Source organism: Phyllopteryx taeniolatus, chromosome 10 (genome assembly GCF_024500385.1).
Source record: "Phyllopteryx taeniolatus isolate TA_2022b chromosome 10, UOR_Ptae_1.2, whole genome shotgun sequence".
Classification (NCBI taxonomy): Eukaryota; Metazoa; Chordata; class Actinopteri; order Syngnathiformes; family Syngnathidae; genus Phyllopteryx; species Phyllopteryx taeniolatus.
Genome location: NC_084511.1, coordinates 9,788,393 through 9,813,982, shown reverse-complemented (window position 1 = coordinate 9,813,982; position 25,590 = coordinate 9,788,393). Strand labels below are relative to the sequence as shown.

Genomic DNA, 25,590 nt, shown 5'->3' with positions numbered 1-25,590 from the left:
TTCGCCCCAATATTTTCAATTTTATGGACGTGAAGCATTTTCCTCATTAAGCAATGTCATAGTCCTGCGATCGGCTGGCGACCAGTTCAGGGTGTACCCCGCCTCCTGTCCGCAGTTAGCTGGGATAGGCTCCAGCACGCTCGCGACTCTAGTGAGGATAAGCGGTACAGGAAATGGATGGATGAAGCAATGTTATAGTGAGCGCCTCTGGAGAGGAAAATGCTTAACGTCCATAACTTCCAATATTTTGGAGCGATCGTTCTGATATTTTCTGAAGTTGAAGTGAGCATAAGTAGAGATGTCCACATACGTTTTGGTGACGATTGATGACAGTTTTCGGTCATTAAGTGATGTGTAGGCCTGTCACAATAATTACTATATCGACTTATCGTTCGATAAATAAAATGGACAAGGTAGTTTTTCCAGACTCGATAAATGGTCAATGTTGTGGTGAGCCGGCGTGCGGCTCACACAGTGAGCCGACAAGAGTTGGACGACTGTGTCATTAGCCGCTAGTGGGCTCATGGAACGCTGGCGGCTAATGACACTCTTGCCACTGTTGGCTCCGTCCAATACTCCACACTCCAAAGCCTTGCTCCATATGCAGCGCGTAGATTAACACAACAGAGACACTTAAGGGAACGTTAACTGTTTGTTGTCGTGAGCTAATGAGCTAGCTCAAAAGCTAACAAGCTAGCCTGCAAGCTAATGAGCTTGCGAGTTAAGCTAAACAGCTCGCAACACCGCTGCGATGTCGTTTAAAATATCAGCGCTTCACTCTGCGTTGTTGTGGGTTTGAATCCCCAATTAACACAAACACAGGAAAGTTAACTGTTTATAAAGCATACCCTCAGTGGCACACGTTATTCAGCCAGTAGTTGACGACAGCGATCGTCAACATATACTTGATTGACAGGTGAAGGGCTCATTTTCAGAGGACCAATCACACAGTAGGCGGGTTTACATGGAGACTTTTTTGTCATTACGATTTTAATCATTTCGATTGAAGATCTCTGGTCAACTGTTTACATGTGACACGATATATTCCGATCACGTGTATGCATGATGTGCACTACATTTAATTGGAACAGTCATGTGACATGCGCATTTCGTCGTGACTATTACATCATGTATCAAGATGGAGGTCCATCGTCAATTCACCACAATAGTTGGGATTGTTTTTATACGTTTATTTTTTAAAATGTTTGATAAAAGCAACTTACTGTAAGTAGTTAAAAAGATCTCCGTCGCATACGAGCTCCGTCGGGAGTCGGCATATTTACGGCATGCGTAAAACGATGACGTTACCGCGTATTTACGTCGAGACGAAGCATGCACAGACAGAGCTTTTCCCGGCTCTGAATGGCAAAATTTTCCTTCTGAACAGGAATATTACACCCCTGTGAAACCGAATGAAATTCCATTCGGATTCGGCCTGTTTATTCCGATTGAGGTTTTTATATGGAGCACTTTCATATGGTTTGGGCTTTTCAACCGATTATACTCGGAATAGAAGGCTCCATGGAAACCAGGCTAGTCTTGCAGCTCTTTATTCTTTATTTCAGACCCATGTGGATCCATATAACAGAGTAAAGACAAACAATTTAATCGAGAAACAAGAAAATAATTACAATAATAATAATATCAACAAAAACAATATAAAAAATAATGAGGGCGGGCCTTATTTTTCATGATTTCAGAGGCATTAAAAAACATTATTGTTTATCGTGATACTTTTTATAAATATATCGCCTTTGAAAAAAATTATCGTGACAAGCCTAGCGTATAAATGCAGCAGCCAGCCATCCTCCTAGGACACTCGTACTCTGTCCCCAATAATGCTTGCAATATAAATGCACTTCTGCGTAGGCCGTGACACGTTTTTTGGCATTGAGTTTGTTGTCAAACTATTTTTTTTTTTCCAGAGACTACTCTTTTCACTGATCCAATATAATTAACAGCAGCGGTTAAAGTCTCCCATGTCATTTTTTCCTTTTGTTGGTAACACCTGCATTCATTGTTCCAAACAGTATTTTATGGTTTGTTTCCACTTCTCCGACAAGTTCCTCAATGTCTGTCTCAGAGATATTCATTTTCTCTGCCCTCTTTTTCGGAGAGGAATGTCAATCCGCACAGTCTTAAAGGGATTGTTGCTACCATATATGATCGATTGGAGGCAATTCTCAATGAAAATGAGGGTCAGCGTATGCGAGCGTGGCAGTTTAGAACAGGCGGGATTTTTCAACACGCATTACAAAGGAGTGTGTGTGCGACAGGTGCCCACACACTTACGAATTTTACTTTGTACGTACACTAGGGCTGCACAATATTGGAAAAAAATTTTGATTTTTTTTAAACCTGCGATATATATTGAGATGTGAAATACAATAGGATTAGTGTTTCAATCACTTTTATACTCACATCTTGGTGACAAAAAGCGTCACTTGTCACGCTATACTTTATCTCTAAGATCCTTCTTGAGGATCATCAAATAAGTGAATCATCTCAATAATTTTACTTTGATAAGAACATTAATGGACATTTACTATAGTTTACCATTTGAACCGCTTTTATACGCAAATCAGTGATGAAAAGTGTCACTCGTGTCACTCTCCACTTTATACAATGACAGCAGTGCTACTGGAAAGAGCATCATTATAGAGTATTACATTTTTACATTCTATTGCGATTTAAAAATGTTCTTTTAACAATTCAATAGTAAAATAACTACTTCATATCAATTCATCATAACATTTAGACCTAGCCTACAGGAAATAGTTATTTGTTGGCAACATCCAATGGTGTGTTGGTCATAGAATAATTTATTTCTTGTGTTTAGTGAATAATACTGAAGATAAACTTCCTCCCGATTGCTAAATCGAAACCGCAATATTTGTTGAAAAGAAACAAAGAAAACCCTCGCGATTAAGATTATTTTCCCAAATCAGGCTCCTGATTGATGACTAGGTAGTTTTAATTGGACCCACATCGTTAAAGCTTATCGGCTTCCCAGTGACGAGGACTGGCTAAGTGTGGCTAAAGGTTTAGCCATATAAACATATGTGATGTTGTGGGTCACTACCCACAAGTGTGGCAAGGAGATTTCTTATACTGTTTAGCCTCAAGAGATTTCATGGCTAAGTGCCAGGCTTTATTTGACTTCAGAGGGTCCACTGTGCACGGTGGAGGGACTAGAGGTGCAACAATTAATCGATTAAGCGACAACTAAAGTAAAAAAAAATATGTTTTTACAATTTTAAAGTTAAATTATCCCAAATGTCAACAACTACGTTCTTTAAGTGTCTTTTTGATAATTGTGTGCTTCTGTTTTACCTCAACGCTGTAAATTATGAGATGCCTAACTAATAATTTCCTGTGACAATGACAATAAAGTAATTTCAGATTCTACTCTGTGTGAGATGTTTTCTTTTTTTGTGTGTGGTTACAAATGTTTTGTTGTGTTTTTTGATGGTTGCTATTGGTGTTATTTATTGACTGATGCTAGGCCATAAAGTCAGTTTGTCAAAATGTTCCGTTGATAAAAATTTGTTTCTAGAGTACATATAAAGATGAAATATAGATATGTATGCACCCTGTCACGTGGTAGGAAATATTTGCTATAAACAATTTTAAAATACCAGTCACCTTTAGAAACTGCATAAAACAGACACTTAAATTTAAAAAAAGCTATTTATAATAGTAACATTAAAAAAAGCAGCCCTATGGGGGGCAAAAGCCAGTGCAAACTGTAGGCCGGTCACAAGTCCGGATAAATGCAGATGGTTGTGTCAGGAAGGGCATCCGGCTTAAAACTTTGCCAAACAATATGGGCGTTCATCCAAAGAATTCCATACCGGATCGGTCGTGGCCCGGGTTAACAATGTCCGCCACCGGCGCCGTCAACCTGCAGGGGGCCGTTGGAAATTCAGCTACTGTGGGTCGAAGTCGAAGAAGAGGTGGAAAGCGGGTTCTTCGACAGAAGAGAAGAGGAAAGCACAGAGACTAGAACTGAATGTGGGGACTTTAAATGTTGGGACTATGACAGGAAAATCTCGGGAGTTAGTTGACCTGATGATTAGGAGAAAGGTTGATATATTGTGTGTCCAGGAGACCAGCTGGAAAGGCAGTAAGGCAAGAAGTTTAGGGGAAGGGTTGAAATTATTTTACCATGGTGTAGATGGGAAGAGAAATGGAGTCGGGGTTATTTTAAAAAAAGAGTTGGCTAAGAATGTCTTGTACGTGAAAAGAGCATCAGATCGAGTGATGAGGCTGAAACTTGAAATTGAGGGTGTTATGTATAATGTGATTAGTGGCTATAACCCACAGGTAGGATGTGACCTAGAGGTGAAAGAGAAATTCTGGAAGGAGCTAGATGAAGTAGTTCTGGGCATCACAGACAGAGAGAGAGTCGTGAGTGGTGCAGATTGTAATGGACATGTTGGTGAAGGAAATAGGGGTGATGAAGACGTGATGGGTAAGTACGGCATCCAGGAAAGGAACTTGGAGGGACAGATGGTGGTAGACTTTGCAAAAAGGATGCAAATGGCTGTAGTGAACACTTTTTTCCAAAAGAGGCAGGAACATAGGGTGACCTACAAGAGCGGAGGTAGAAGCACGCAGGAGAATTACATCTTGTCCAGACAATGTAATCTGAAGGAGGTTACCGACTGTAAGGTTGTGGTAGGGGAGCGTCTGGCTAGACAGCATAGGATGGTGGTGTTTGAGTCTGGTGGTGGGGAGGAAGATTAGGAAGACAAAAAGTGTTCTGCAGCATTTCAGGAAGAGGTGAGACAGGCTCTCGGTGGACAGGAGGAGCTTCCAGAAGACTGGTCCACTGCAGCAAGGTGATCCGAGAGGCAGGCAGGAAAGGAGAGAAGGAGACTTGGTGGTGGAACCTCACAGTACAGGAAATCATACAAGGACAAATGACAAAGAAGAAGTAGGACACTGAGAGGACCGAGGAGAGGGGAAAGGAATACATTGAGATGCGACATAGGGCAAAGGTACAGGTGGCAAAGGCCAAACAAGAGGCATATGATGACATGTATGGCAGGTTGGGCACTAAAGAAGGAGAAAAGGATCTATACAGGCTGGCCAGACAGAGAGATAGAGATGGGAAGGATGTGCAGCAGGTTAGGGTGATTAAGGATAGAGATGGAAATATGTTGACTGGTGCCAGCAGTGTGAAAGCTAGATGGAAAGAATACTTCGAGGAGTTAATGAATGAGGAAAATGAGAGAGAAGGGAGAGTAGAAGAGGCAAGTGTGGTGGACTAGGAAGTGGCAATGATTAGTAAGGGGGAAGTTAGAAAGGCATTAAAGAGGATGAAAAATGGAAAGGCAGTTGGTCCTAATGACATTCCTGTGGAGGTATGGAAGCATCTAGGAGAGGTGGCTGTGGAGTTTTTGACCAGCTTGTTCAATAGAATTCTTGTGCGTGAGAAGATGCCTGAGGAATGGAGGAAAAGAGTGCTGGTGCCCATTTTTAAGAACAAGGGTGATGTGCAGAGCTGTGGGAACTATAGATGAAAAAAGTTGATGAGCCACACAATGAAGTTATGGGAAAGAGTAGTACAGGCTAGACTCAGGACAGAAGTGAGTATCTGTGATCAACAGTATGGTTTCATGCCTAGAAAGAGTACCACAGATGCATTATTTGCCTTGAGGATGTTGATGGAAAAGTACAGAGAAGGTCAGAAGGAGCTACATTGTGTCTTTGTAGATCTAGAGAAAGCCTATGACAGAGTACCCAGAGAGGAACTGTGGTACTGCATGCGGAAGTCTGGAGTGGCAGAGAACTATGTTAGAATAATACAGGACATGTACGAGGGCAGCAAAACAGCGGTGAGGTGTGCTGTCGGTGTGACAGGCGAATTTAAGGTGTAGGTGGGTCTGCATCAGGGATCAACCCTGAGCCCCTTCCTGTTTGCAAGGGTCATGGATAGGCTGACAGATGAGGTTAGACTGGAATCCCCGTGGACCATGATGTTTGCAGATGACATTGTGATCTGCAGTGAATGCAGGGAGCAGGTGGAGGAACAGTTAGAAAGATGGAGGCATGCACTGGAATGCAGAGGAATGAAGATTAGCCGAAGTAAGACTGAATATATGTGCATGAATGAGAGGGGTGGTGGGGGAAGAGTGAGGCTACAGGGAGAAGACATAATAAGGGTGGAGGACTTTAAATACTTGGGGTCAACCGTCCAGAGCAATGGTGAGTGTGGTCAGGAAGAGAAGAAACTGGTCCAAGCAGGTTGGAACGGGTGGAGGAAGGTGTCAGGTGTGTTATGTGACAGAAGAGTCTCTTCTAGGATGAAGGGCAAAGTTTATAAAACAGTGGTGAGGCCAGGCATGATGTACGGATTAGAGACAGTGCTACTGAAGAGACAACAGGAAGCAGGGCTGGAGGGGGCGGAAATGAAGATGTTGAGGTTCGCTCTCGGAGTGACCAGGTTGAATAAAATTAGAAATGAGCTCATCAGAGGGACAGCCAAGATTCGATGTTTTGGAGACAAAGTTAGAGAGAGCAGACTTCGATGGTTTGGACATGTCCAGAGGAGAAATAGTGAGTATATTGGTAGAAGGATGATGAGGATGGAGCTGTCAGGCAAGAGAGCAAGAGGAAGACCAAAGAGAAGGTTGATGGATGTCGTGAGGGAAGACATGAGGGCAGTTGGTGCGAGAGAGGAGGATGCAGGAGAGGCTTACATGCAAAACGATGACACGCTGTGGCGACCCCTAAAGGGACAAGCCGAAAGGAAAAGAAGATAATAGTAACATTCATTTGACACAAGATGGCATCTTGGAAATGTAAACAATTGCCGACAGCCAGCAGGAGGTCAGGGGTGCTGACATGTCGTTCGAATTCCTACGGCCATTTACCCCTTCATCTTGGCCCTCCAAACGAAGGGCTAAGGGGAAGAGGTAAGATGAAGGAGAAGGGCTCAGGGGTAGAATTAGGGTTGGCCCTTAGTCTGAACACTAGGGCCACTATGTAGAAGGAGTTCGTACTGTAGATAAAAGATGATGTTAAGAGACAAAGAACAAAGATTGGTATGGATATACAAGTAGATATATGGATTAGAGGTGCAACGATTAATCGACAACTAATCAATTATCAAATTAATCAACAATTTCGATAATCGATGAATCGTTAGAGACATTGTTTAACTTAAAATTATCCAAATTTCGCCTGTCAATACGAAATATTCTTAGATTTTTGTAGCCCTCCATAAAAGCAGACTGTTAAATAAGACATTTGCAAACTTCTGCTTTTACTTTGGGAAACAATAATCAACACTGTTGTCTATTTTCTGACATTTCACACACCAAACTGGTAACTGAATCATAATCAATTTATGTTTGTACATTTTCTGCACTGTCAATTTGAAATAATGTCCTGTTTTTTAGAGACGGAAATTAAAAAATATATTTTTTTTAATCTGATATATACACTGATGTGATTAAGGTTTACTAAATCCATGCAAGAATAGAGGAAGTGGTCTACACAAATAAGTCCCATTGTCCATCATTCACTCGGTCAGGGTCATAATACATCAAATGTCTGCCCACATTTCTGAAAAACTCACAACCACCACAATACCTCCTCAAACCCTCTCAGCAAAGAAACCATTAACTGCAATGAAAATTGATGGGGGTTTTAAAGATTATTGACAGTCCAGCGCTATAGCAGCTTCGGAGTCATCTTTATTAGTCTGGAAAAGGAGCTGGCTCTTGCTAGGCCAGGGGCACCAAAAAGGTGTATTGATCAGCTCAGGCCAGATGGAATTCAGATCCATTCTTTCATCATGTCACTTCATATTCTTCTCTGAATAATCCCACTGTCCTCTCTCTGCTGAAACCAAGGCTAGCATCACATGCAATGAAGGTGGAAAGACTGAACTATTTTGACAATTGTTTGGTTGGATTTCTGAAAAAGCAGCACGTCTCAATCTAACATATCTCAATCGTGATAATGTTACCTTGGAGGGTGGAAGGCAATGATTTCTAGATTCAGATCTCACATTATAAATATGAACATGTCAATGACAAGGAGGTCGTCGTCACTGGGTTGTTTGAACGAGCAGGATTATGCAAAACCTATCCAAAAAGATAGCAGATGTTAATTTATTTTATTTATTCTATTTAGTACTTGGCGTCTTTTATATTACTACATCTTGTCTTTCAAAACTGTGATATTCCAGAGTTTCCAGTCCTTAGATTGAATAATCCCAAAAAGACATTTATTAATATCAAATTCTGTTCACTTTCGATCTGATATCGATATTGCAGCTTTGAATTTTGACCAATACCAATATCGGTCCAATCCGGTATCAACAATAATCATACATACTTTACTTATTTTGTAGTATGGAATGCTAGAAAAGGCTCGTTGAAGTGATATTAAACAGAGAGCAATAATCAGCAACAGCATGTATAAGAAAAACTGACCCATTTATTATTAACCAATGGATTAGATAAAGTAACTTTAAAAATAAGAATGGAGAACAACTGAATAAAATAAAAATTATATGAGGAAACCCTGAAAAATAACTTCATAAAACAGTCCATCCATCCATTTTCTGCACCACTTATCCTCACTAGGTTAGCGGGTGTGCTGGAGCCTATCCCAGCTATCTTCGGGCGAGAGGCGGGGTCCACCCTGAACTGGTCGTCAACCTTCATCATGTCACGTCATATCAGAATCAGAATCATCTTTATTTGCAAAGTATGTCCAAAAAACACACAAGGAATTTGTCTCTGGTAGTTGGAGCCGCTCTAGTACGACAACAGACAGTCAATTGACAGAACACTTTTGAGACGTAAAGACATTGACAAAAAACAGTCACTGAGCAATAAAGGGTTGCTAGTTATCTGGTAATGCCGGTACATTTTTTATTTTTTGACAATTGACAGTCCTCTAGCACTTAGAGCAGTTCGAAAGACTAATATTGCAATAGTCCGGTGCAAATAGTGCAGCGTGGCGAGACTACTGGAGTGAGTGCACAAGTAATGTATAATTGGCCCCACAGAAATGTGACAACAAACTCAAGTCAAAAAATTGCCAGCATGTTATAATTGTAGGTTCGGTGTTTAAGAAGTTGATTGCAAGAGGGAAGAAGCTGTTGGAATGTCTGCTGGTTCTAGTTTGCATTGATCGGTAGCGCCTACCTGAGGGAAGGAGCTGTAAGAGCTGGTGACCGGGATGCGGAGGGATTTTGCACGCTCTTGTCTTAGTTCTGGCAGCGTGCAAGTCCTCAAGGGTGGGTAGGGGGGTACCAACAATCCTTTCAGCAGTTTTGATTGTCCGTTGCAGTCAGAGTTTGTCCTTTTTTGTAGCAGCACCAAACCAGACTGTGATGGAAGAACACAGGACTGATTCGATGACCGCTGTGTAGAACTGCTTCAGCAGCTCCTGTGGCAGGCTGTGCTTTCTCAGAAGCCGCAGGAAGTACATCCTCTGCTGGGCCTTTTTGAGGACGGAGTTGATGTTGGTCGCCCACTTCAGGTCCTAAGAGACTGTAATTCCCAGGAACTTGAAGGTCTCGACGGTTGACACAAGGCAGCTGGACAACGTGAGGGGCAGCTGTGGCGAAGGATGCCTCCTGAAGTCCACGATCATCTCTACAGTCTTGAGCGCGTTCAGCTCCAGGTTGTGTCGGCCGCACCACAGCTCCAGCCGCTCCACTTCCTGTCGATATGCAGACTCGTCACCGTCCTTGATGAGGCCGATGACAGTGGTGTCATCTGCAAACTTCAGGAGTTTGACAGCCGGGTGCGGTGAGGTGCAGTTGTTTGTGTATAGAGAGAAGAGCAGCGGAGAGAGGACACAACCTTGGGGCGCCCCAGTGCTGATGCTGCGTGTGGATGAAGTGGCCTCCCCCAGCCTCACCTGCTGTGTCCTGGCCGTCAGGAAGCTGTAAATCCACTGGCAGATGGCAGGTAAGACGCTGAGCTGGAAAAGGTTGGATGAAAGGAGTTCAGGGATGATGGTCCCTGCACTGTCGAAGTGTTCTAGAATGAAGTGCAATCCCATGTTGACTGCATGATCCGCAGACCAGTTCGCTCGGTAGGCAAACTGCAGGGGATCCAGCAGGGGACCTGTGACGCTCTTGAGGTGGTCCAGCACGAGACGTTCAAAGGACTTCATGACCACAGATGTCAAGGCGACAGGCCTGTAGTCATTTAGACCCGAGATTGTAGGTTTCTTGGGGACTGGAATGATGGTGGAGCATTTGAAACGGGATGGTACTTCGCACAGTTCCAGAGATCTATTGAATATCTGTGTGAAGACTGGAGCGAGCTGGTCCGCGCAGACTTTTGAGGCAGGATGGGGACACATGGTCCGCTTTGTTAATCTTTTGTTGTTTGAAGATGCATCTCACATCCTGTTCGCGGATGGTTAACGCAGAAGTGGGTGGAGTGATAGTGGTCGGTGGTGCGGCTGGGTGGGTGTGGGGTGTAAAAGTGTCCTTTTCAAATCTGCAGGAGAAGGTGTTCAAGACGTTGGCTAGTGTGCTATTGTTCTCAGCTTGGGGGGATCGTCGCTTGTAATTTGTCAGCGATTGGAATGCATGCCAGACTGATTTAGAGTTGTTAGCACGAAACAGTTTTTTACAACTTTGCTGCATAGTTCCTCTTTGCAATGTTAATTTCTTTAGTCAGCTGGTTTCTAGCACGATTATACAGGGCCCTGTCCTTGCTCTGATATGCGTCCTACTTGGCTTGGCGAAGCTGCTTAAGTTTGGCAGTGAACCACGGCTTGTTGTTGTTGAATGTGCGAAATGAGTTTGTAGGTACACACACATCTTCACAGAAACTGATATAGGATGTGACAGTGTCCGTATATTCATCCAGGCTGCCAGCTGAATTTTCAGAGACATTCCAGTCTGTGCAGTCTAAACAGCTTTGAAGTTCCAGCTTTGCTTCATTGGTCCACTTTTTCACTGTTTTCACCATCGGCTTCGCGCATTTAAGTTCTTTCCTATATGTTGGTATTGAGTGAATTAAGCAGTGATCAGACGAGCCCAGGGCTGCACGAGGTATAGCACGGTATGCGTTTTTTAGCATAGTATAGCAGTGGTCTAAAATGTTATTTTCCCTGGTAGGACAGTCGATGTGCTGCTTGTATTTAGGGAGTTGGTGGTTAAGTTTAGCTTTGTTAAAATCCCCGAGAATAATGAGGGGTGAGTCCGGGTGTTTTTTTTTTCAATTTCGCAAAGTTCTCTCTTCTCCTTGTCATTTTTATTGTGGTGAAGGACTTGTGAGACATGTTATCAAACACTCAGTAAAACCAGTTGCTCCTCTATTTGTGAATTTATGCAACAGTGCGAGCTTGTTCAATTTCGTATCACAATCACCAAGTCGATGGATTGGTCGAACTCTGACCATTTTCGGTGCAAATTTGATCCCAAGGGAGGGAAAATCCAGCCCGATTATCAGAATGCGTGTACCCGGCTTAAAAGGGTGGGGTGAAGGAGATATTGTTTGTCATTTAAATACTCTTAATAATCAAAAACAGTCACAGCCTTCAATGACAGACAACTCATTAGCTCTAGTTAATGTGATGAAACATGGATTCAATCCAATGCTTTGACTTGAATGAGAAAGCAATCACACATGATAATTTTATAATTTCATATAGTTAATATTCTAACATTTTCAAGTAAATATTAAACATAATTATAAGAAGCATTTTTTCTTACCCTGGCAGATGGATTAAAGTTTTCACAGTGCTTCATCTGATTCCAGTATTTCCTCTGAGGCAGGAAAAGCAGTCAAATCCTTTCACACATTCATCCAGATGTCTCGCCCGCTGCAGCCATCCTGGTTTTACAGCTTGGAGTCTTTTCAAACGCCTTGGCAGCAACTCAGAAGCCATCTTTCATCAAAAAGTCAGTGACAGCACCGAGGATGGATCTAGCCAGTGGGAGGGGCGGTGTTGGTTCACTTGTGCAGTCACTTGTAAAGTGCTATTGTTTTAGTGGATTTGGGAAGAATCCCATTAACCAAACCAGAGTGTGGGGAAAACGTGGCTACCTGCGGCACCTCAGATATCGTCAAGCGTTGAGCACATCCTCACATTTATTAATATAATAACATCTTCACGCGGTCAGCCGTGGCCCAATGTTTAAGATCATCACCTACCACCGTGGGGAACTAGGTTCAAGACGCCGACCGGAGCATCCACCAACATCTCCTAGACTCACAGCTGTGGTGTCCTTGAGCAAGACACCGATACCCCAAACTGCTCCCCGGGTGCTTAAATTGCCCCCTGCTCTATGTGTTCTACTAACAAGTGTATGTGTTCACTGTGATGGGTAAAATGCAGAGAACAAATTTTGTGTGCATGCATGCATGTTCATGACAATAAAGATGATTTTTCTTCTTCTTCTTCTTGTTCTTAGAGGTAGAAGTAGCAAAAGCAGATCACTCTGCGAATAGGGCTGGGCGATTAAGCAAAATGTAATCGTGATTTCGATTTTGGCTTCTCACGATCATAAAAACATTATTATCGAAGAAAAATGAACGATTAATGTGCAGCGGCACAGGTTGTGTATGAAAGTTCCTGCGTTGTTAAAACACCCTGAACGCACCATGTTGCTTGCAGCAACCGTGTGATGTATGCCATTATGTCCTCCCTGAGCCTGCTTTAAGATGTTTATTGAAACCCCAGTTAGCAAAATTATTTAATTTCCTAAATGCCACATTAATAAGAAGGATTTTTTTTTAGACAAAAAGACAATACAGTCAATAGCTAAAAACATTGCCACGTCTTTACCAGGAATTTATTTGTTTTTATTTATTTTAATCCTATTATTTTGATACTATAATTTTACCTTTTCAAATTTATTTTCTGGTTGACTTTTTTATTGTTCTTAAGTTAGATTTAAAGCTGAAATTTCAGAGTTGAATGAATATCAAGTTTTGAAATCAATGAATAATTGTGTTTATTAACAGTGATTTCACTATCAATGAAAACAATCGTGATTATTATTTTTTCCATAATCGCCGAGCCCTAATTGCTAAACTTCCCGAGAATAGTAAAATACCTACGTCTCAAAACTGGGTTAGGGTCGATATTATGATTATTATTATTTATTTATTTTAAGAGATTAACATTGATGTACACCGCTCCATACTTGTCAATGTTAATCCAATTCTCTAAATTACTGGGCTAAGAAATTAATTTACTTCACACCTTTAGGAGCTATCACATATGATTAGACTCCACTAGGATATGGTGCCAAGGTTGCTACTGAACGCCACATAGTGGAAAACAACCATCACAGGTTATGGATGTTTCAGCAGTGTTTCAGATTATCGCACTACTAATCACTTTAAACTGCTTAGATTTCTTGAAGTCTATGACCATTCACACAATGATCACTGTACCAGACTATTGCTCTATTAGTCATTGTAACTGCTCTAAATTGCTAGAGGACTCTGCATCATTTGCACAAAAATAAATACATGTATCAGCATTACCACGTTACCGGTAACCTTTCATTTCTCAGTGACTCTCTGTACTGTGTTGTTATATTTTTATGTCTCAAAAGTAGGCTTTATATGATCAGGATTTTGGGGGCCGATCACCAATCAGCGAGTTAAAAAAAACAATGAGCGTTAACCAATCACCGATCCGATCACAAGATGGACCAATGTTTCTATTTAAATGACTTGTTCATTTACTGTATATACTTGTGTACTGTATACTGAGTATCTACAAAAGTATTATCTAGTCCAGTGATTGCCAACCAGTGTGCCGTGGCACATTAGTGTGCAATGAGCAATCTTCAGGTGTGTCATGGGAAATTATAAAATTTTACTTATCTGCTCAAAAAATTCTTCATTTACAAGAAATGTATCATTGTTCCTCTATTTATGCCAGTAAGGGATAGTGACAGACAGAACAAATACATGCTCTTCTATTCGATCAGTGATTCTCAACCAGTGTGGCGGGCACATAAGTGTGCCGTGAGCACTCTTCAGGTGTGTCGTGGGAAATAATAAAATTTCACGTACCGTAATTTCTCTTTGTTCTTACAAAATACAGATAATACTTAATGTTTTGATCATATGGGTCGAAGCAAAATCATGCATTGTAAAATGCATTATACATAGGTAGAAGGGTTTTCCAGAATTTTGAGATCAACTTTGCGGGTGCGTATTATACATGGGTGCACATTATACATGAGAAATTACGGTAATTGCTCCAAAAAGTATTTGTTTACAAGAAATAATGTATCTTTGTTCATCTATTTATGCCAGTGAGGCAAATAAATGCTCTTCTATTCGATGGCAGGAAGTACATAAAGTAATTGAGGTATCCACTTTTTGTGACATTTTTGTTTGTTGGTGTGCCGTGAGATTTTCCATTTTAAAATGTGTGCCTTGGCTCCATAAAGGTTGGAAATCACTGTATTATATGGCAGGAAGTACTTACAGTAATTGTGTACTGTACTGTACAGTATAATGTACTGATACTGTGTATCTACTTTTTTGTGACATTTTTGTTTGTTGGTGTATCGTGAGATTTTACAATTGTAAAATAGGTGTCCTCGCTCCATAAAGGGTAGAAATCACTACATACAAACCAACATTACAACTTGACAGAAATAATGGGAGATAACTTACTGTAATGGAATTACTTGATTGTAATTAAATTACTTCACCCGCCGAAACCTTAGAGCATGATTCGACATACACACACAACCGTTAGTGCTAGCACTAGCTTGCTGGGCTACAAATAACGTTTTGTTGCCTGCTTGCGAACCGTATCGTATTAAAAATACGTGAACATACCTCAAGGAAGCCTTAAATGAACGTAATCTCCCGAGCACCGGTGACCACCAGCACACGTTTTTCCCCATTTTGAGCCCAGTGATCGTAAAAGACGGGATGCGGTGGTATCGAAATACAAGATTTTATTGCAGTAGTCTGACATAGTGCCATTGTAAAAGACCAAATTTGTCTTGTCGTCTCATCCAGGCATGACGTGTTGTCTGTCTCAGACGTGTTGTCTGTCCGACACCGCCGACATGTCTTTTCAAAAATAACTTTATTGGCTGTCAGATATTTACACCAGCACATCAAAAGGCATGTGACAAGGCTAAAAATAAACTAGCTTCTGGATACAAATATACTGTACACGATGCCGACGCAGAATAGATGTCTTTTGCAGAGCCGATTGATCGGCGAATTATGACAAACCCGATCAGCATAAAATTCTATTTATCGGCTGATACCGATCAAATCGGTGTAAACTCTACTCTAAAGTATTTTCTGTCAAATGGCTCTCTGCTGTCATACTAGAGCGGCTCCAACTACCGGAGAAAAATTATCTGTGTGATTTTGACATACTTGACAAATAAAGATGATTCTGATTTTCAATAAATTTGCACAACTGTCTGACAATGTTTTTACTTTGTCATTATGGGATATTTCATGTAGATGTATTTTTTTTTCAGAAAACTATACTCAAATCAGCTTTACAATAAGTCCGTAACAGCAAAATGTGGAAAAAGTGAAGGGGTGTGAATACTTTTTGGTGGCACTGTATCTTCATGTCTATGCTATGAACAGGGTTCAGATCGATAGATCGATAGATAGATAGATCAAGAGAGAGAAAGAGATTTGTTACCTTTGATAGCCTCATAAAGTTATTAAACGCTTTGCACATGACTCAGTGTTTGTTTTAATGAGTGAAATAAACACGAGAGAAATTAAGCAGGCAATCTTTGCAGTTAACGGTATAACCCCCACCCAACACAAACACACACACACACACACACACACAGACTCGCGCGCACGCACACTGACAACGCACGCACACACTCCCCCGTAATTTTGAGACCCTCATATGTGAAGTCACTCGGGGAAACAACTTTCTTTTTTTTCCTGTGACAAATATAGCAGCATTGATAGTGATAATAGAAAAGAAAAGGTGAAGGTGAGGTAAAATATTTCCTTCCTTCCTAAATTCGAAGAGTGGTTATTGAACACGTACTAGCAGAGTACGGAGTATGTTTATATGCAACGACAACGACGACTACTATTGAACTCAAATGAACGCACAAACGACAACATTGTTATTTGCAACATTGTTATTTGCAAACTGCAAACCTTATGATGAACTTCGTAACAAGTGACCGAGTGAAGCTATCAGTTAGCACCATTGACATGAATATAAAAGTATAAAAGTACCTGGCGGCGAATGGCGCCGTCTTTGATGTTATCTGCTCCGTGGCGACTCCTCGAAAGTATCCATTTGTGGTGTGAACATTTATTTTCAATATTTAATATCTTCTTGACTTTTCTAAGTAAGGGTATCCAAGGCAAAGCTCCCACTTAGCAACCAGTAAAGTGTCAACATTGGCGGAAGTAAGTACGGCAAGCGGCAGGCGAACACGTGCGTCTGTTGACGTTCTTCTTTTCCGCTTACTTTCAAATTAAGAGTTTTCCCGTTCACTGTAAAAATAAGAGTATATAAATGCCAATTTAACGTACGGGTCGGCAAACTTGTGCTCATATACCACATTTGATTTTATTTTTTTTTAAACGGACTGTATGGGTCAGGTCATTTGTAGAGAAGGTTAAAAAACATACAGGGCTTGACAATAGCAGCCACCAACCCACCCGATGCGGGTGAATTTCAGCAGCGGAGTGTAACAAAAGTCACTCCCCTGAGGCACTTTTAACTTTATTCACTTAATAGCGCGACTAGATTCTGCCGCTCTGCTCCTCTGTCTCATCAAGTCGGCCTGTGCCCAGCCCGTCCTCCTGGATTAAAACTGGATTTAATAACCAAAGGCACCTAGAATGTTAGAACAACACAAAGCACTCCCACCATGCGATGAGAGGAAAAAGGCCAAACGAACAAAAGGCGACACGACAAAAGGTCGGTAGTAGTAAGCGAATAAAAATAGGATACGTGGTCGAAGACACAGCACTAAAGTCAGCGCCACGAAAAAACTACAAAAAGTCAAAAACTAGCACGAAACAGAGATTACTGTTCTACTTAGTGTTAGTGAAGTACACGGGAACGGAAAACACACAGGAAGCACGTGGATGAATAAGTACGTCAGGCACGGAATACGATACAAAACTCTATCGATCACATGGGGGTGAGCAAGTGAATTGTCCGACGCTGCCTGCTGTCATAGCTGCCCCTAAAAATCAGCTGATTGCCAATTCCTGCCCGCTGCACTGCTAGGACACCGCTCACCAATGTTCACCCAGGCACTGAAACACAAACACAAGCATGAAAAAACAAGCATGACAGGTTTACAATGAAACAAGCAATACATATTATTAATAAGACTGATTATTACGCTCCCAATTACCTACTTTTTCTTAACACAAATTTTATGAAGTAAGAAGACATACTATTAATACAAATAATGTTCAGAGCAAAGAGAAGATCGCTTCCACACATTAAAGTATAACCCCAATTCCAATGAAGTTGGGATGTTGTGTTAAACATAAATAAAAACCGAATACAATGATTTGCAAATCATGTTCAAACTATATTTAATTGAATACGATACAAAGACAAGATATTTAATGTTCAACCTGATAAACTTTGTTTTTAGCAAATAATCATTAACTTGGAATTTTATGGCTGCAACACATTCCAAAAAAGCTGGGACAGGGTCATGTTTACCACTGTGTTACATCATCTTTTCTTTTAACAACATTCAATAAACGTTTGGGAACTGAGGACACTAATTGTTGAAGCTTTGTAGGTGGAATTCTTTCCCATTCTTGCTTGATGTACAGGTTCAGCTGTTCAACAGTCTAGGGTCTCTGTTGTCGTATTTTACGGTTCATAATGCGCCACACATTTTCAATGGGAGACAGGTCTGGACTGCAGGCAGGCCAGTCTAGTACCCGCACTCTTTTACTACGAAGCCTTGCAGTAACACGTGCAGAATGTGGTTTGGCATTGTTTTGCTGAAATAAGCAGGGGCATTCATGAAAAAAACGTTGCTTGGATGGCAGCATATGTTTCTCCAAAACCTGTATGTACCTTTCAGCATTAATGGTGCCTTCACAGATGTGTAAGTTACCCATGCCATTGGCACTAACACATCCCCATACCATCACAGAACTTTGCATCCATAACAGTCCGGATGGTTCTTTTCCTCTATGGCCGGGAGGACACGACGTCCACAATTTCCAAAAACAATTTGAAATGTGGACTCGTCGCACCACAGAACACTTTTCCACTTTGCATCAGTCCTTCTTAGATGAGCTCGGGCCCAGAGAAGCCGGCGGCGTTTCTGGGTTGTTGTTGATAAATGGCTTTTGCTTTGCATAGTAGAGTTTCAAGTTGCACTTACGGATGTTGACTGACATTGGTTTTCTGAAGTGTTCCTGAGCCCATGTGGTGATATCCTTTACACATTGATGTCGGTTTTTGATGCAGTGCCGCCTGAGGGATCGACAGTCACAGGCATTAAATGTTGATTTTCGGCCTTGCCGCTGAAATGCAGTGATTTCTCCAGATTCTCTGAACCTTTTGATGATGATATGGACCGTAGATGATGAAATCCCTAAATTCCTTGCAATTGTACATTGAGGAACATTGTCCTTAAACTGTTCGACTATTTTATCACGCACTTGTTCACAAAAGGTGAACCTTGCCCCATCTGTGCTTGTGAATTACTGAGCAATTCAAGGAAGCTCCTTTTATCCGCAATCATGGCACCCACCTGTTCCCAATTAGCCTGTTCACCTGTGGGATGTTCCAAACAGGTGTTTGATGAGCATTCCTCAACTTTCTCAGTTTTTTTTGCCACCTGTCCCAGCTTTTTTGGAACGTGTTGCAGCCATAAAATTCTAAGTTAATGATTATTTGCTAAAAACAATAAAGTTTATCGGTATGAACATTCAATATCTTGTCTTTGTAGTGTATTCAATTAAATATAGGTTGAAAATGATTTGCAAATCATTGTTTTCTGTTTTTATTTATTTTTAACACAACGTCCCAACTTCATTAGAATTGGGGTTGGAATTTTTGTCAAAATGGCTCTGTTGTCGTACGGGAGCGGCTCCAACTCCCAGATACAAATTTCATGTGTGTTTTTGACATAGACATAAAGATGATTATGATTTGCCAATCCTTTTCAACCTATATTCCATTGAATACACTACAAAGACAAAATATTAAATGTTCATACTGATTAACGTTATTGTGTTTTTGTTGTTGCAAATTTTCTCTCATTTTGAATTTGATGCCTGAAACATGTTCAAAAAAAGCTTCCCACAGGGGCAACAAAAGACTGGGAAAGTTGTGGAATGCTCAAAAAACACCTGTTTGGAACCTTCCACAGGTGAACAGGTTATTGGAAACAGGTGAGTGTCATGATTGGGTATAAAAGGAGCATCCCCGAAAGGCTAAATATTTCACAACTTATGATGTGGCAAGGTTCACAACTTTGTGAACAACTACATCAGCAAAGAGTACAACAGTTTAAGAACAACGTTTCTCAAAATACAATTGTAAGGAATTTAGGGATTTTATTATCTACGGTCCATAATATCATCAAAAGATTCAGAAAATCTGGAGAAATCTCTGCACGTAAGACGCAAGGCCGAAAAACAATATTGAATGCCCGTGACCTTCAATCTCTCAGGTGACACGGCATTAAAAACCTGCATCATTGTGGAGAGCACCCCCCGAGGGACACGCTCAAATACCTTCTCCAAGTCCACAAAACACGTTGTCATGAACGGAACAGAAGATAGGACCCAAAAATGCACGACTCCAAAACAAATGGACAGTTTCAAAAAAGAGAGGTTTAATATACGGGCAGAGGTCGGTACACAGGCAGGCAATCCAAAAAAGGCAACAGTATCCAAAAACATGAGGCAAAAAGCCGAGGTCGATAATCGGAACAGGGTCTAGTCTTACTGTGAGTCTTTGACGTGGAAACAAGGAATCCTGGAACGCGACGACAAGGTACAACGAACTGGCGACGAGAAAGAATGAGACACGAGGTTCAATGCAAGGGGTAATTAGGGTGAACGAGGCACAGGTGGGCGGCACGGTGGACGACTGGTTAGAGCGTCAGCCTCACAGTTCTGAGGACCCGGGTTCAATCCCCGGCCCCGCCTGTGTGAAGTTTGCATGTTCTCCCCGTGCCTGCGTGGGTTTTCTACGGGCACTCCGGTTTCCTCCCACATCCCAAAAACATGTATGAATTGGAGACTCTAAATTGCCCGTAGGTGTGAATGTGAGTGCAAATGGTTGTTTGTTTCTATGTGCCCTGCGATTGGCTGGCAACCAGTTCAGGGTGTACCCCACCTCCTGCCCGCGACCCTAGTGAGGAGAAGCGGCTCAGAAAATGGATGGATGGATGGAGGCACAGGTGGTGAAGATGCTCTCAGGAGCAGGTGTGTGTGAAACAGGGGGAAGACAAAAACCGGAACACACACCCATGACACATGTAGAGTGGTTGGGCAAACTCCCATGCACCCTCGAGGACCCTGCCAAGGGTGTAGAGCTGGTCTATTGTTTCACGGCCAGGATGAAAACCACACTGCTCCTCCAGAATCTGAGATTCAACTTCCCGACGGACCCTCCTCTCCAGTACCCCTACATAGACCTTACCAGGGAGGCTGAGGAGTGTGATCCCCCTGTAGTTGGAACACACCCTCTGGTCCCCCTTCTTAAAGAGGGGGACCACCACCCCAGTCTGCCAATCCAGAGGCACTGTCCCCAATGTCCACGCGATGTTGCAGAGGCGTGTGAACCAGAACAGCCCTACAACATCCAGAGCCTTTAGGAACTCTGGGCGAATCTCATCCATCCCCGGGGCCTTGCGACCGAGGAGCTTTTTAACCACCTCGGTGACCTCAACCCCAGCGATAGGAGAGCCCGCCTCAGAGAACCCAGACTCTGCTCCCTCATGGGAAGGCGTGTTTGTTGGAATTGAGGAGGTCTTCGAAATATTCTCCCCACCGGCTCACAACGTCCCAAGTCGAGGTCAGCAGTGCCCTATCCCCACTATACACAGTGTTGATGGTGCACCGCTTCCCCCTCCTGAGACGCCGGATGGTGGACCAGAATTTCCTCAAAGCCGTCCGGAAGTCTTTCTCCATGGCCTCACCGAACTCCTCCCATGCCCGAGTTTTTGCTTCAGCGATCATCAAAGCTGCATTCCGCTTGGCCAGCCGGTACCCATCAGCTGCCTCAGGAGTCCCACCGGCCAAAAAGGCACGATAGGACTCCTTCTTCAGCTTGACGGCATCCCTCGCCGTTGGTGTCCACCAACGGGTTCGGGGATTGCCGCCACGACAGGCACCAACCACCTTACGTCCACAGCTCCGGTCGGCCGCCTCAGCAATGGAGGCGCAGAACATGGCCCACTCGGACTCGATGTCCCCCACCTCCCCCGGAACATGAGCAAAGTTCTGTCGGAGGGACTTCTAACAGGGGATTCCGCGAGATGTTCCCAGCAGACCCTCACAATATGTTGTGGCCTGCCACGTCGGACCATCATCTTCCCCCACCATCGGAGCCAACTCACCACCAGGTGGTGATCAGTTGACAGCTCCGCCCCTCTCTTGCGGCCGCAAGTCCAATGACATGACCACAAAGTTGATCATTGAACTACTACTTAGGGTGTCCTGGTGCCAAGTGCACGTGTGGACACCCTTATGCTTGAACATGGTGTTTGTTATAGACAATCTGTGATGAGCGCAGAAGTCCAATAACAGAACACCACTCGGGTTCTGATCGGGGAGCCGTTCCTCCCAATCACGCCCTTCCAGGTCTCACTGTCATTGCCCACGTGAGCATTGAAGTCCCCCAGCAGAACGATGGAGTCCCCAGCGGGAGCGCTCTCCAGCACCCCCTCCAAGGACTCCAAAAAGGGTGGGTACTCTGAACTGCTGTTTGGTGTATAGGCACCAACAGCAGTCAGGACCCATCCCCCCACCCGAAGGCGGAGAGAGGCTACCCTCTCGTCCACCGGGATGAACCCCAACGTACAGGCGGCAAGCCGGGGGGCAAGAAGTATACCCACACCTGCTCGCCGCCTCTCACCGTGCGCAACTACAGAGTGGAAGAGAGTCCAACCCCTCTCGAGAGGACTGGTACCAGAGCCCAAGCAGTGTGTGGAGGCGAGCCCGACTCTATCTAGTCGGAACTTCTCAACCTCACACACCAGCTGGGGCTCCTTTCCCACTAGAGAGGTGAAATTCCACGTCACTTGAGCCAGCTTCTGTAGCCGGGGATTGGATCGCCAAGGTCCCTGCCTTCGGCCACCGCCCGGCTCACAGTGCACCCGATCACTATGGCCCCTCCCACAGGTGGTGAGCCCATGGGAAGGGGGACCCACATTACCCTTTCGGGCTGTGCCCGGCCGGGCCCCATGGCTGCAGGCCCGGCCACCAGGCGCTCGCCTTCGGGCCCCACCTCCAGGTCTGGCTCAAGAGGGGGGCCCCGGTGACCCATGTCCGGGCAAGGGAAACCTGAGTCCATTTTTTGTCCAAGGGAAACCTGAGTCCATTGCACCGGACTATTGGAATATTAGTCATTCGTATTGCTAGTACTGTAAGTGCTAGAGGACTCTGCATCTTTTTGCACAATTGTCCAAAAAAAAGTATTTTTTTTATCTGGCATTACCAGATAACTAGCAACCCTTTATTGCTCAGTGACTGTTTTTTGTCAATGTCTTTATGTCTCAAAAGTGTTCTCTGTCAATTGACTGTCTGTTGTCATACTAGAGCGGCTCCAATTACCGGGGGCAAATTCCTTGTGTGTGTTTTGGACATACTTGATAAACAAAGATGATTCTGATTCTGGATCAATTCTCTCTCTCTCTCTCTCTCTCTCTCTCTCTCTCTCTCTCTCTCTCTCTCTCTCTCTCGGTCTCTGCCTCTCTCTCTCTCTCTCTCTCTCTCTCTCTCTCTCTCTCTCTCTCTCTCTCTATATATATATATATATATATATATATATATATATATATATATATAATATTTATTTATTTATTGAAGACTCTAAATTGCCCGTAGGTGTGAATGTGAGTGCGAATGGTTGTTTGTTTCTATGTGCCCTGCGATTGGCTGGCAACCAGTTCAGGGTGTACCCCGCCTCCTGCCCGATGATAGCTGGTATAGGCTCCAGCACAACTGCGACCCTTGTGAGGATAAGCGGTTCAGAAAATGGATGGATGTATATATATATATATATATATATATATATATATATAATTATGAAGTTGTAATATTGCATCCACTTTTATGGATGTGCCTTGCCAGCATAATATCCTAGGACTTAATATAAATGAAAGGGTGGTTATCTACAGCATGCAGGCAATTATTGTTCTATTCTGCATTTTGGCATCTACTCCGTTCTTGCGGGGCTTGTCATTTCCGTAATTGCCCTCGTAAACTTTTTTTTTTTTTTTTTTTGTGGGGGGGCATGATTTATTAGCGACAAGTCTTGCAAGTTCAAATAAGACGATAAGCATCTTGTTTTGTGCTAATCTGACTTGTTTAAATTGTTTAGAAAATGAGATGACTTTGACCTAGTTGTAAAATAAGTATTTGCATTTAAATTAATTCTGTACATACTGCAGGGATCAAATGTGAGAGCATGTTTGGGAAGGAAAAAAAGTGAAAGTGACTGGCGAAAGTTAAAGTGCAAATCTGGCTACGTTCAAATGAATGCGCGTGTGCGTGTCTCTTTTAAAATATCCACACTCTCGTTTTTATTCTTCCTGATGTCCTCTCTCTTTCTTAACTATTCATCCATCCATTTTCTGAGCCGCTTCTCCTCACTAGGGTCGCGGGCGTGCTGGAGCCTATCCCAGCTGTCATCGGGCAGGAGGCAGGGTACACCCTGAACTGGTTGCCAGCCAATCGCAGGGCACATAGAAACTAACAACCATTCGCACTCACAGTCATGCCTACGGGCAATTTAGAGTCTCCAATTAATGCATGTTTTTGGGATGTGGGAGGAAACCGGAGTGCCCGGAGAAAACCCACGCAGGCACGGGGAGAACATGCAAACTCCACACAGGCGGGGACGGGGATTGAACCCCGCACCTCAGAACTGTGAGGCTGACGCTCTAACCAGTCGGCCACCGTGCCTTCTTAACTATTACTTAATCTTTTTATGGATTAATAAATGTAAAGAAGTACAACATACTGTATGTGCAGCATCAAACGCTTATATGGGTTCGCTGTTCAGGGGGCCCAGATATCCGATCGCTCAATGTGCGGGTGTGAATCGCCAACTCCTTTTTTGGCAATGGTCCGGTCCATTCGGATTCCACTGCATTGGGAAGTGTGCATCAGGCCTTAGACAACATGGAGTGAATTATGAACAGTTCGAAATAGCAGTCAGTGTTAGCGGAAAACCTTCAGGCTTCTGCGAGGAAGCAAAATGAAAATGTCAGGAAAAGCCTACTTAATCATAGACGCTCTAAATGGTGGCAGGCGTGTGCTGACTCCCTTTTAACATGAGTTTCAATGTGATTGGTTAATTCTGAACAGAGCCACATTCAAGTTATAAACGGGTGTGCACATTTGTGCAACCAGATTATTTCAGTTGCTATTTTGTTTTTTAACCCCTACTTAAGATTTTTTTTCATCTGAGTTGTACAGGTTACATAGGTCACATTGATGGTGGAAAAATGTTTTGCAATGATTTATCTTGGTCTCATTCGTTGTTGTTGTTTTAATATCACAAAAGAAGCTCATCTGTAAACGTTGTGATTCTCAAAAGTGTGGTACGCATACCACTAGTAGTATGGGCTCCCTGTAGCAGTATGCGAACAAATCTCTGCTGAAGCAGTTGAAAATGGTCCAAATGCTAAAAGCATCCGCCTGCCTGCGTCACTCCTAACTTTCTTATTTTAAGATGCTTGCGATTTCTCCAAGTTATTACAAGTGAAGACAATTTAAAATTTTGGTCCAGAAGAACATGAAGTACACGCACATGATTTGCTTATACGGGCTACATGAAATGATGTGGCCATGAGTCTGACACGTGTGGATTAATAATATAGAGACATGGCAAGTCACTGAGGATCCAGGTGAGGAAACCCATACCCATGGGATGTGATCCAAGAGGTGCCGCAGCCCGCAGCCACTGGGGATGCCGCCACAAAGACCACCATGACCCGGGAAGACCGGGATGGACTCCTCACATTGTGCAGAGCCCCCCTGTCCCCCGGGCCATGGGAAAACTGCAGAATGACATCCCCGCGGCAGACCTAACACACCTCCCAGCATGGAGGCTCCCATGGAGACAGTGGAGTTCAACTTAAAAAGTTAAGGATAAAAGACAATAGGACGGAATAAAAAACTGAGGGAATAAAAAAGGTCAAGAAGCGGGCCTGCCGCTACCTAAACCCAGAGCATGCGCTGTGCGTACTGCCTCATCCTCCATGAGGTTGCACATTTTGCACAAGAGGACACATTTGCGTACAATATGCGCAATGGTTGCACATATGTGCTCCCATGAGGCACACTTTAGCACGAGGAAGGAGAGAGACAATGATTGGTTCAATTACAGAATCTGACCAAACAGAGGGATGCATAAAGGCAAAAGAAGCGAAAGCTCTTGCTTCAC

General features: G+C 43.1%; 1 protein-coding gene across 3 annotated transcripts in view; it reads right to left on the bottom strand.

Moving 5' to 3' along the window:
* The window catches only part of enox2 (ecto-NOX disulfide-thiol exchanger 2), a 290,823-nt gene extending 274,379 nt beyond the window's left edge, over positions 1 to 16,444 (bottom strand). Inside the window, exons 1-2 of one of the 3 annotated variants that reach the window (XM_061786742.1) lie at positions 16,206 to 16,444; positions 11,705 to 11,918 (exon numbers count right to left, since the gene is read on the bottom strand). In XM_061786742.1, coding sequence (XP_061642726.1) covers positions 11,705 to 11,740 — 36 coding nt within the window. In that variant the 5' untranslated portion in view covers positions 11,741 to 11,918; positions 16,206 to 16,444. The remainder of the gene's footprint in view (positions 1 to 11,704; positions 11,919 to 16,205) is intronic. The other 2 variants (XM_061786743.1, XM_061786746.1) reach the window with 2 other exon arrangements.
* Positions 16,445 to 25,590: the final 9,146 nt, after the last annotated feature.